Genomic DNA, 12914 nt, shown 5'->3' with positions numbered 1-12914 from the left:
TCACCCAAGACAATGACATCAGCATCCTTCATATCCTAATATCAGTAAACAAGAGCTTACACCACCTCCTGGCTCACTGCAAAAATCCATTAACACCAGCAAAATACAAACTCTATCTTAATAAACTGGAGTGTCTCTTCATCAACCCAAATACCATCTTTCTAGGGAACTACCCCTCCATAAACTAGTAAACATACACTTTTACAAATCTATATGCTCACTGCTTTCTTGGCTTTAACATTGCAAACTCCTTCAGTCAAATAATGCCTTTCCCCACCTGAGTCAACAACACATTAATTTCTGTCCTTCCCAACACTTGATATGCCATCTCTTGGATCTTATTCTCACTAACAATGTTTTTATTTTAATGAATATTTTTATTTGCAATAACTGGGCGTAGCTATGGGTACTGTCTATACTGATAGTCTGGTAGTCACACCAATATGGTAATGGCACAATGGGAATCTGAGCATGTGTTATTTGCTAATAGTTTTTCTAAACACATCAAATATTACAGAACGTTCATGGATGATGCATTTACAGTATGTTATGGGATGGGACTGCAGTGGCCCTAGATAATTTTATTGCTTATTGAAGCAATAGTACAACATTTTTAACATTTTACATGACTAAATCTTGAATTGAGATGGATTTTTTTTTATGTTTGTCTTAACAAAGATGGTGAAGGTAATGTTAAAACTAGTATGTATAGGAAACCATGCTGAAGAAATATCACTTTACATCATAAAAGCATGTACCCTTGCCAAGTTTATGGAAATGTGGTGAAGGGGCAATACGTGAGAACTTCTAGACTGCATACAGATGAAGTGAGCCTGGAAGGTGCTTTTAGTACACTACATGATGATTTTGTGGGTAGAGGCTATGCATCTAAGAAGATTGTTGAATCTGTAGATGAAATGCATTCTATGAAAAAGGTGAAGGCTAGACTGCATTTTTCTGATAAATGGGAATCTAATAATCGGAGTTTAGATGTTGTTAATGAGGAAATCAAATAATACTAAAGTAGATTTCAAATAGTCTAATGATGTAAGTCTTGTTTGTGACATTACTAGAAGAAATTGGCCTATTCTGATGGCCGATGAAGGCATATAGAAAGTCACAGGCAATCAACCTAGTTTTTACTTTAAGAATGGTCTCTCACTTAAATGTAGGTTATGTTATGAATACACCTTAACATTTAACTGCCAGATTGGACAGAATAGGCACTTTTCTGTGCCGTAATTGTAAGGTATGTGAGTTTATCTCTCACTTACACAATTTTTTATACATCCAACTGGCAGGAAATATTTTCTAAAGCTGTAGGCTGATTGTAGAAGCAGGGACTTGGTTTATCTTTCTACCTGCAAGAATCGTACATGTTTTTACATTGGGAAGACAAACTGTTCCCTTAAAGAAAGAATTGTCAAACATCTGTAAGATATACACAGAAAGGATTTGTCTAATGCCCTTATGAAACATATTGCTGATTTTGATAAGCATAGTTTTTGTTTTATGGTGTTACAGTTAACAAATAAAGATCCTAGGGGGGATAATGTCTCAAACAAAACAGAGATGGATGAGCTAAAATAGACAATTACTCCGCAGGTAGATATGGGATTAGGGGGCTTGGTCTTAATGGTAATATATCTTTAAAACCGGCCTTAAGGTCACACAAATTGTTTATTAATTATTTTATTGATAGCATAAGTGAATGATTGTTTTATCATTTTTACTATTTATACTCTTGAGTTTTATTGTGCAGATATGGTCTGAAGAAGCACTTATTGTGTGAAACCGCTAACCTGGTAATAAAATTATTCATTATCAGCTTTGGTGGCTGCCTCTCGTTCAGCATCAGAAAGCTGAAAATGACCCAGTCCTGGTTGTTATACTACACATCTGCAAAGCTTGTAGCAATACAATCACAAGATAAAGTGATCAAATTTTATTTGTTGCATAAGCAGCACTTGTTATGGCAGCTATCTCTTCTGAAGAATTCCCAGACTTTGGAACAAACTAATACTTTCTTTAAAGCAAAGTATGATGCTACTATCTTCAAATTTAACTCAGATCAGTGGATAGGAAACTGCATATTTACCCAAAGCCTAGCTTCCCCGTCACTTTTGGACAGGTAGAGTAAGTAGCTGGGTATATCAATGGGATTGCAATGGCAAAGCTTCAAAGGTTTTGACTTGTCTATCACCTAGTAGCAAGCTATGAATCTCTGCATCTGTAGGTGGGAATGTGCGTGTGGTGTGTGTGAGAGAGACAAACAGACGGGGGGGGGTGCATATTTAGGTACAACCTGTACAACAGCATATAGTGTTTATTTGCATCTATTTGCTTTGTGTATGTATGTATGTGCCCATTTGTGTAAGGTGAGAGATATGTGCAAATGCCTTACCTTGTACCATTTAAGTGATGCTGGAGGATTTCCACCACTGGCTAAGCAGGTCAGTTTTACCTTTGTTCCTGCACGGAATTGCTTCCCTTGAGATGGACCTTCAAGCCAGATCTTCTGAGGAGGGTCTGTGTAAAAGAAATATAAAATATGAAATGTAAAAGCACATTAGACACAGACATATCATTTTGACTATGAAGTACATTTTAAATGCTGTAAGATTGCTACCTTATACATTTTGAGGTGGTATAGTTAAAAAACAGAATCTTATAAGATAATGTTGTCTATTGGGTGCGTGTTGACTAGCGTGCTTTCGCTACCCCTCCATTTTGCACTCTTTTTCATTTCTAGACACTCCAGATGTTAATGAATGAAACTGTTTAATTCTTATCTCCAGTTGTTAGCATTCCATTATATCTAGCTGTCAGCTATCAAGATTTGAATATAGTGAAAACCTCCTTAACTTCATACTGAAACTAATTATTCTTAGAATTGTTGTGACCTTTCATTACATATATCCTTACTCTCGAGGTATATTCCCAAACATTTTAAATACATGGTCTCACATACCCATGTTGTGTCCCCCATTGCTTCTTCAGTCTTTTGGTATGCACGTCATGAGCTCCTAGGATTTTCTTCTAGTATCCTTATCACCACAATGTTTATTTTTCAGTATATATCACTCTGTTACTCTTGAATGTAGCAGCAAACACTCTATTAGTAACACAGACGTTTATGTGATAGACATTATATGTAATGTTATACAGGCTGCAGTTCTGTTTATTTTATTTTTATTATTGAGGTTTTCTGTGTTTGAACCTTCTGTTATTTATCCAATAATCTTCTCAGTAGCATTTGATAGAATAAGCATTTTTCCTAAGGCTCAAAAAATTTGAGTAAGCATGTATGGTGTGAATTGCAGCTGTTCTCCTTCAACAACAAATATGCTCATCTGTTCGGTTTCCCGTCATAGATGCTTTATTTTATTTCCTGCATTTGAATTTCAACTGCCATATTTTACAAGATGCTTCTAGTTCTGCTGGTAAAGTTGTCATCCTTTTTTTTCACATTCATTTGTGCCAGCCCTGTTGCAGAAATCTGATTTTGTGGGAGAAACAGAAGCTTCTTTGTAGGTTTTCTGCAGTATCTTTTATACAGACACTGAAAGCACTTGTCCAAAGTGCTCCCCCATCTAGCCCTCCAATGGCAACCATATTTTCATTTAAGAAACTTCTGTTAACTAATACCATTTGTGTCTTATTGTCTAGCCAGTGATTTTTCCATGGACTAGCTTTTGGTCTATCTATCTTTTAGTTATTTTTTATGTGGTACCCTGTCAAATATGAAAGACCTGTCATATTCTTCTTTGAACAGTGCCACAACTTGAAAAATAGGGATGTGTTTTAAATATTCCCTTTTCTAATATTCTATCTTAGAAGATAGAAGCAGGCAGTCTGAATGTAATTCATTTTGCAATCTGCTTAGGTGTGATCATATAGGTTCATAGGTAAGTACTAGGCTAAAGGCTCTTGTGGGTTATTTTAAGCCTGGTTAATTTCCCTTTCGATGCTTGAATTAACCTGTCCCATTTGGTATTAGATTGGCTTTACACACATACTTCTCAACTTCTTAGAGCAAGAAATCTGTAAAAAGACTAACAAAGGGGGGGGCAAGGGTCCAAAAATAGGGGCATATTTTAAATATTACTTTTATAAACTTAGAAAGTTGCTAGAGTAACAGAGCTTGTTTTAACATACATTTTCTGAAGAATATGGAGTCTAAAACTGAAATATATGTCATTATTTAGTGACTTTAATCCTCAAATCATCCTAATGATTTGCCAGAAAAACCCAAATTTTATGAGGAGCAGACCAAAAATATGGGCCAAAAATCTGGACATTCTGTGAAATCTGGACAGCTGAGAGGTATGCTTACACATCCCATGATAGATAATTATATATTATTTATTTATTTATTTATTTTACATTTGTTGACCGTGATTGTCCGACTGAGCTGAAGAGCCCTTTTTCAGTGGAGGCCCATAGGGAAAAGCTCCAACATATTATACAATTTTCATTACAAATTAGCATTAATAACAATGTTACAGGATTATTACAAGACATTAAGTAGCAATATAATGTTATACAGTGTCAATAATCAGGAGTATAGCATAAATATTTCAAGATGTATAAAAAGAAATATGTCATTAAGATGAATATAGTTTTTGGGGTAAGTGGTTACAAAAACCTAGTTTTATCATGATGTGGTTGCATGAAGGCAAGACAATTACAATAGAATGTTTCTCTGAGGCTATTTGCTTAATAGATTTTAGAAGACAGTAGAAAGAGTAGTCAAGGAAGATTAGAGAGAGCTAGTGAGAAGAATGAGTTAAGGGCAGAATGTAGATTAAGGTATGAGAAGTAGGGGATGTTAAGGAGGGAGAGTGCAGTGGCAGGACCAGTGACCTTTAAAGTGCTTTTTGGTGGCTGTCTTAAGTTGTTTAGGATGTGTAAGGGTCCTGAATTCTAGTGGGAGCCTATTCCAGGCAATAGTGGGGTGATAGCTGTACATGTTGTGTCCAAATTTAGACTTGGGTTTGTAGATTTGTAGTATGTCTTGGTTAGAGCTTCGGAGAGGTCTGGAGGGAGAATAATGGGAGACGAGAGGGGATAATGCTGGGCAGTAGGAAGGCTGGTATAGGATAATAGGATAGAATGGATGATCTGGAGCTGAGAGAGAAGAAGCTGGTTGGGTAATTCAAGCCAGTTTAGGTGTTTTAGAGAGAGACAGTGATGGGATCTGTAGGTTTGTTGGGCAGCAAATCTAGCTACCTTGCTGTAGGTAGATTCGAGTTTGGTCAGACATGCTGAGTTACGATTTGTGAGAATTTGAGAATTGTACATTAGACTGGGTAGAAGGTAGGTAAGAGAGAGAGTAATCTTGGCTTCAGAGGTAAGGAATTTCTTGTTACGGTAAAGGAGCCCTAGTTCTGAATGAGTCTTTTTGATACAGTTATTAACATGCAAGTCAAATTTAAGATGATCGTCGATGGTTATGCCTAAGAGCTTAGTACTGGATTCTACCTGAATGGGAGTGTTGTTAACGGACTGTATGGAGAAGGAGGGTTTAATATTTATGAACTTTTTAGGTAGGAAGAGTAACAGCTTTGTTTTATTAGGGTTAAGAATGAGCTGGTTGTTGGAGATCCATGTTTCAACCAAGTTAAAAGATGCCTGAGTAGCTGAGAAGAGCTTAGAGGGAGAGTTGGCTGTGGTGATGACTGTAGAGTCATCTGCATATTGCACTAAAGATGATTGAGGACAGGAGGTATACAGCTGATTAGTAAAAATATTCAAAAGTAAAGGCCCTAGGATAGACCCTTGAGGTACACCCATTTTGACAGGGAGAGGAAGGTAGAGTGCAGAGTTCCATCTCACTGATTGAGATCTATCAGTGAGCTAGCTGGAGAACCATGCAACAGTATCAAAGGAGAAGTTGAGGTTATGCACTTTTTGCAGCAGAAGAGAGTGTGAGACAGTGTCAAAAGCTTTTGGGAGGTCCAAAAATAGGCAAGAAATAAGTTTATGGTCATCCATGGATATAGAGATAGTGTTGAGGAAGGATAACAGAGCTGTAGTGGTGCTATGTTTGGGTCTAAAGCCATGTTTAGTGGGTGTAAGCAGATTTTCCTGTATTAGATACTGCATAACTTGTTTGTGAATACATTTTTCTAGTACTTTAGAGAGCAGGGAGAGGATAGTGACAGGTCTAAAGTTAGAGATATCAGAGGAGTTACCTGCTTTGTGTATAGGTAGAGTGTAGCATTGTTTCCAGATGGAAGGGACTTTAGATTCAGAGAAGGAGTGATTAATTAGGATAGATACAAGGAGAGCAAGAGAGTCAGGTGCTAGTAGAAGAAAAGTGGAAGGAATATTGTCAGCTGATACTGAGCATGGTTTTAATTTAGAGAGTAGAGTTTTGATGTAGCTAGTAGGTGCAGGTGTGAGGGAGAAGGTATTTGAGGAGATAGTATTAGGAGTAGGTTCAGAAAAGTTGGAGATGTTAGTAATTTGGGTTAGGGTTCAGTAGCTTAGATATTGAATCGATATAATAGGTATTGAAGATAGTGGCAGTTTCTTCAGATGTCTTTTCTGGGCATGGATTGGGGGAGCTAAGATTACCAGGATGTAATATTTGGTTAATAGAGTTCCAGAATTTTTTAGGGTTAGATTTTAGGGCTGTAGGAGGTTTATTACAGAAGTCTTTTTTATCTTTGTTCATGTGTTTTTTTGTCAGATTTCTGAGTTCTTTATATTTTTGCAAGTCTGTAGAGAGCTTAGTTTGTGACCATTTTTTCCATAGTTTGTCTCTAGTTATCATAAGGGTATGAGTGGCTTTCGAAAGCCACGGAGATATGGAGGACTTAATTTGGACTTTGCGAGGGGGAGCAAGTGAGTCTAAGATGCTAAGGAAGGTGGAGCTGAAAGCTAGGACTGCTTCTTCTATTGGGAGTTGGGTAAGGAATTTCCAGTTTACTTTAGAAAGGAGTGCAATAAAGGTTTCTGGATGGAAGTTAGAGAGTTTATGACAAGTGATAAATTTAGGAGGTTTTCAGATGTGGGGAGTGAATCTAAGCACTTTTATAGGGCAGTGATCACTCAGGGTGTTTGGTAGGGTTTCAGGGTTATGATATTTGTAAGGATTAGATACAAGTACCCAATCGATAAGAGTACTAGATGTGTGAGAGTTGTTTGTATGGGTAGGTTGGGAGATTAGCTGTGTAAAGCCATATAAATTAATATGAGTATTAGAGTCTGGATTACTGAAAGTTAACCAGTTAATTTTGACATCCCATGGAGGATAGTTTCATTGGGGATGTGTTGAGAAAAGTATGAAAGAATATTTTTGAGCAGAGGAATGTTGTCCCCTGGAGGAATTTAGATGGCTGCTACTGTGATAGTGGTGTGGTCATTTATTTTAAGGTTAGCTGTAAGTAGTTCAGCAGGAGAAAAGGATGGGATAGGTTTCATAATACTTGTAATGGTGAGGTGTTTGGAATAGAGGATGGCAACACCACCCCCTTTTTTGTTTTTGTGATCTATGTGGAGTATATTATAACCAGGGGGAGAATGTCTTTATCAGAGGTTTGGGGTTTTAGCCAAGTCTCTGTTAGGGTGATGACATCAGGGGTGTGGAAGGCTATCCAGGCATGGATTTCACTAACTTTGTTTAGAACACTATGGGCATTCATAGAGTAAAAGGAAATATTTTTGTTTGGAGAGGATGAGTTTATTAAGTTGGGAGAGGTAAAGTTATGCATGGTGGGGTGATGGATGGGTCCAGGATTTGGATGTATATCCCCTGATAGAAGCAGGGCTACATGAAGTTGGTAAAGTTTGAAATTAAATGGGTTGTAAGTTAAGTCCTTAGTCTTGGTTTTAGATGCTAGAGAGTGAGGGGGAGAAAGTTTGATTTTAGGCAGAGGGATGTTCATGGAAAAGATAAAGAAGGAGATTGTAATAGAGTACTGCAGAGATGAGGAACAGTTAGTGTGGGGATTACTGGGATGTCTATGGACAAGTGGTAATGTAGCAGTACAAGATGTAAGACAGAGGAGGAGATAGTAACATAGTACTGCAGAGATGAGAAACAGTTAGTTTGGGGATTAGTGGGATCTCTGTGGACAGGTGGTAATGGAGTAGTACAAGATGTAAGATAGAGGAGGAGATTGTAATAGAGTACTGCAGAGATAGTATGGGGATTAGTGGGATCTCTGTGGACAGGTGGTAATGGAGTAGTACAAGATGTAAGAATGAGAAGGAGAAGTAATGGAGGCAAGAGGAAAATAGAGAGGGCTGCAAAAGCCATGGCCTAAGGTGAGGAAGTAGGATTGGGATGGAGTGAGGAGTGGGTAAGGGACTAGGAAAAGTAAGTTATTGGACCTGTTAGAGAGTTGAAGTAAAATTTAAGTGAAACAATCTGTAGGGGGACTAGGGGATATGTAGACTGAAGGAGGATTTTCAGCAAACTAAACTATGAAGTGATTAGTAGGGGAGGGTGAGGTGTTTAGAATGTTATAGCAGACAGGAAGGGGTGGAGTTAGGGGAGGAAGGGATTAGATTGCTAGGTATAAAGGAAATGATATGGGGGAAGGGTGGTTTTGGAGTGAACGGAGCGGGATTGGCCAGGAAGAGTCACCACAAGAAACAATCAGCAGGGCAGGAGGGAAACAGTAAGGAGCACACAGTGAGAGTCAGCAGGTAAGTAGAAGAGGTGGGGAGGTGTAGACAGAGAAGGAAGAGATGTAATAGCGAGGTGTACACAGGTATTTGCAGTAAGATAAAAACAGTTAAAAGGAAACCACAAACAGGAAAACAAAAAGAGTATAGCTAACTAAGAGAGAGTTGACACTAGGGTAGTGACTAATTCATAGATGGCAGAGAGAGAGACAGAGGCAAGGTTTCTAAACAGCTGAGTATGGGGGGGGGCTCTCAGTGGTATGCAGGTATCCTGTACATTAGACAAAGTAAGACTAATTTGTGGTATGAGCTTAGAACATACTTTTAGTGTAAACTGGCTATACAATAGAGCACAGGCGTAATTCCAGGAGTTGGAGCAGTATCAGTAAAGGTAGACACAGTCCTGAGGGAAGACACTTTGCTTTAAAATCTAGGGAAAACAGGAGGGGTAAGAGTGTGCTGAATATAAAAACTAGGGAAAAAACAAAAACAACAGAGGTACTATACATGCAACTACTGATAACAGCTAGACAGGAGTTAGTTGAGATAAAATATGAAAAGTACAGAAAAAAAATAAAACAAAGTACATATGCTATTAACTTTACAGATTAGAGCAGTAACAATGTGAGACAAAAGTTCAGTAAATTACTTCTGCTATAACACTTTCACATAACAATGGTAAAACTATTAACCATGATGTCTTAGTGTAAAAACAATTGAAAATAAAAATGTCTGCTGTAGTTCATGTAGTAAAACATGTGCCATTTTGTAGCTGAAATAATCAAACTAACTGAGATATGAAAATATAGCTAAACAGAAGTTCTATACTTTAACACTTGAATTCTACAATCCAGGTTAAGCAGTTAAAACAACTGGCAGTCTCACTGCAACAGAACTTAGAACTAAACAAATTACCCCTAAATATTATTATATATAATTATTAATATTACTATTACAAATAGTACCCCTAGTGAGAATAACTAGGATCACACCACTGATAATTTGAGGGGGCTCTCTTCATGAGATAAAACATTTGGGAGCTGTCTCTCTATATTAGTAGTACAGGAGGCAGTCCTGGGGTATATTTTCTATTTCCCATCCATAAGTTCATGTTGTACTTGAATATGGACAGGGATGAGTTTTGTTTTACTTGATGGGCAGTCTGTTCTAAAGCAGCCTTATCCTCTACAAGATAAAACTGTCCCTCCAAACTGCTCTGTTGATGTTACAAAAAAGGTTTAGATCTCTAGACTGAGTATTTCTGATGCCATTTGACTTACTGATGTGCAGTAAATCCATCAGTATTAGGTCATAGGATTGTATGCCATACACAGATCACATCTTAGCAGCCTATTGGATACCAAATATAATGACAAGGTTTTGAGTCAGTCCATGTAGGGCATATTGTACAGGCCCTGTATCCTTTTAGTAAAGTATTTCTGTGGGTGTTCCAGTTATTATTCAACAGGTACATGACAAAAAAAACATTATACTCAAAGACTGGAATAATGACGACTGAATGAAGAAGAACAATAACATCACTAGAGCCAGATACAGTCCCTTTGTTTATAAATTGTGTAATATAGAAGAACTTTCTTACAACAGTGAACACATGTTGGTCAAAAGTTAGGTCACCATCCACATATGTTCCCAAATCCAGAACAAATTTGTCAACTCTTGGGGATGTATTGTCAATCTGGTAGTTCCCCATGGTAGATGACTTTCCAAAGGATACAATGATGCATTTTTGATGTTTTGTCAAAGTATATAATTGTGGCACCAGTTATTTTGGACAAACCTTCCTGCAGGATGGCAAAATGTTTTGGGGATTCAATGACTGCTCTCAGTTTACAGTCATCTGCAGACTTAGTCAGCCAGAGTCCTTTGTTATTGGATTTTACTTCAGAGAATTAGATGCCAAACAGGAGAGGCCCAAGCACAGAATCCTGGAGACTCGACTGCTAACTGGCCTCTTTGTTGAAGCAAATTCTCCTATTTTGATTTCCTGCAGCCTAATTGTGAGTCAGTTTGTAATACAATAGGTGACATAGGGGTTCATTTCCAGTTTATTTAGCTTTACTGCTATGCCTGAGTAGGGAATTGTGTCAAAAGATTTGGCCGGGTCGAGGCATGTGGTATGTATCATTTTATCTTCATCTTCAGATTTGGTAGCCTTTTCAAAAATGTCCACCAGGATGAGTAAGCATGATCTGCCTTTAGCAAATCTAAGCTTAATATGGATCCGTGTTTGGAGATTATGTGGAAGGGCTTCCCTTATACAGGGGAATGACTGTAGCTGCTGTTTATTCACTTGGGACAAAACCCATAGGGAGGCTGAGGCTGAACAGTGTAGTTGGGGGGTGAACTAAATCATACATCCTGCTATGTAAGATGCATTCAGGGATATTGTCAGGACCTATTGATGCAGTATATTTTAGTTTTTGATTGTGCTTTTAGGACTTGGTGTTATGTAATAGTTGGAGGCGAGCCAGTTTCAGGTATATCATAAGGGACAGACGGATTGGAGAGAGGGATAAAGTTAGAGCTGAATTGATCCATCAGTAGGTTAGCAATAGCTTTAGCCTCAGTGTAGGTAATATCATTCACTGTCAACTCAGGGCATTCCAGGGTTGTGCTTTTCAGATTACGAACATAACTAAAAAAAAGCCTTTGATTGTGTTTGGCTTGGCTAGCTATTTTAGCCTCAAATATGGCTTTGGTACATTTTATTGAGCTCCTGAGTTGTTTGCTGATTTCAGTGATGAGGGCTGTAGCATTCTAGGAAATAATCTTACTTTTGGTCAAAATTATTTTCCTTTTATTGAAAAGCATGTGGGTTTGTTTCCAGGGTTTGCCCTGCACTTGTTCCTCTTGGGTATAGCTGCATCTATGCAGCTGTTTACATGCTTGTATAGCATGGCAGTGTACTTGTCCATGTATTTAGTGGAGTTAACTGTGTTTAGTAGGATACTGAGTCCAGGAACAAAGCAGAAGATCATTGGTCCAAAGATTGGAAGTCAAAATAAAATCTTGTGCCTTGTATCTATGAGGAAAGACCTTTTATTTATTTATTTATTTATTTATGTATTTAAATTTGTTGACCGGGAGTGTCCGACTGGACGTAGGTCCATTTTCAGTGGAGGCCCGGGGAGAAAAGCTCCACAGTTAAAATAAACAGACAGTATATACATTGGATTACATAGTGAATACCAATTTACATAGCAATTACTTACAACATATTTACAGATGAAGAACATAGTACATCAGTAGACAACTAGAATCTTTATCTGTGAAGTGCATACCAGACGTTAACAAATGTTACAAGAAGAAGACGTTTGTGCTGTATAATAAGTACTGGCTTATGAGCATCTGAGCTTGCTATAATCAAGGTAGTTAGTGGAGTGGAAACAAAGGTAGTGGTTGGATGGGGTGGATGATATTAGAGTGGGAGTTGCAAGGGCATAGCCAGCATGTTTTTAGTTGCGCTTTTAGTAAAGTTTTGAAGTGAGTGCATGATGGTATGGAGGTAATTGTGGGTGGGAGTGAGTTCCATAATTTGGTATGGCGCAAGAGAATAGTGCTTCACCAGCAGAGTTATTGGCTTTAGTGATCTGCAAGTGATTTTTGCTGCTGGATCTTAGTGGTCTGGTGGTGCGATAGGGTTGGAGTAGATTCTGGAGGGATGGGACATTTAGTTGATGGTTTACTAGTTTGTGGGCGAGTGAGAGTTGATACCACTGAAGGAGGTGAGGGAGTTCAAGCCAGCCCAGTTCAGCAAGCGAGAGACAGTGGTGACTACGGTAGGATGCCCCTGTGGCGAATTTGGCAATTTTGTTGTAGCAGGTCTCTAGCTTGTTTAGATCACATTGCCTTAGGTTGGTATATATTGGAGAGGCATAAAGTAGGGTGGAGATAAGGTGGGAATTTGGTATTGAAATCTTTGCTGCTTTGGTGAGAAATTGCTTATTTCTGTATAACGCTCCTAGTTTTTTGTGGACTTTTTTTATAGTCATGGATATGTGAATGTCAAATTTTAGTTTATTGTCTATTTCCACTCCTAGCAATTTGGTGTGTTCAGTTGGGTATATAGTGGTGTTGTCTTTTGCCGTGATGTTAAAGTGAGAGTTGTTTTGAGTATGAGTAATGAGGTTTTGAGTAACCATTATGCTAACTGAGCCTCTTAAAATTTATAGGATTGTAAAGTACTTTTATGTATTCACGTATCTATTTCATCCAGCTTGTTTATGTATTAATTCAAGATGTCATTATTTTAT

The 12914-nt window shown here is 38.0% G+C and overlaps 1 protein-coding gene across 1 annotated transcript in view; it reads right to left on the bottom strand.

The window, feature by feature from the left end:
- Positions 1-12914, bottom strand: part of NPHS1 (NPHS1 adhesion molecule, nephrin) — a 1231105-nt gene that overhangs the window by 773516 nt on the left and 444675 nt on the right. The window contains exon 9 of the mRNA XM_044079328.1: positions 2405-2529. Coding sequence (XP_043935263.1) covers positions 2405-2529 — 125 coding nt within the window. The remainder of the gene's footprint in view (positions 1-2404; positions 2530-12914) is intronic.

Source organism: Protopterus annectens, chromosome 8.part0, assembly GCF_019279795.1.
Source record: "Protopterus annectens isolate FY-2018-M chromosome 8.part0, PAN1.0, whole genome shotgun sequence".
Classification (NCBI taxonomy): domain Eukaryota; kingdom Metazoa; phylum Chordata; order Ceratodontiformes; family Protopteridae; genus Protopterus; species Protopterus annectens.
The sequence above is the reverse complement of the archived record's forward strand: the minus strand, read 5'-3'. Positions and strand labels throughout refer to the sequence as shown.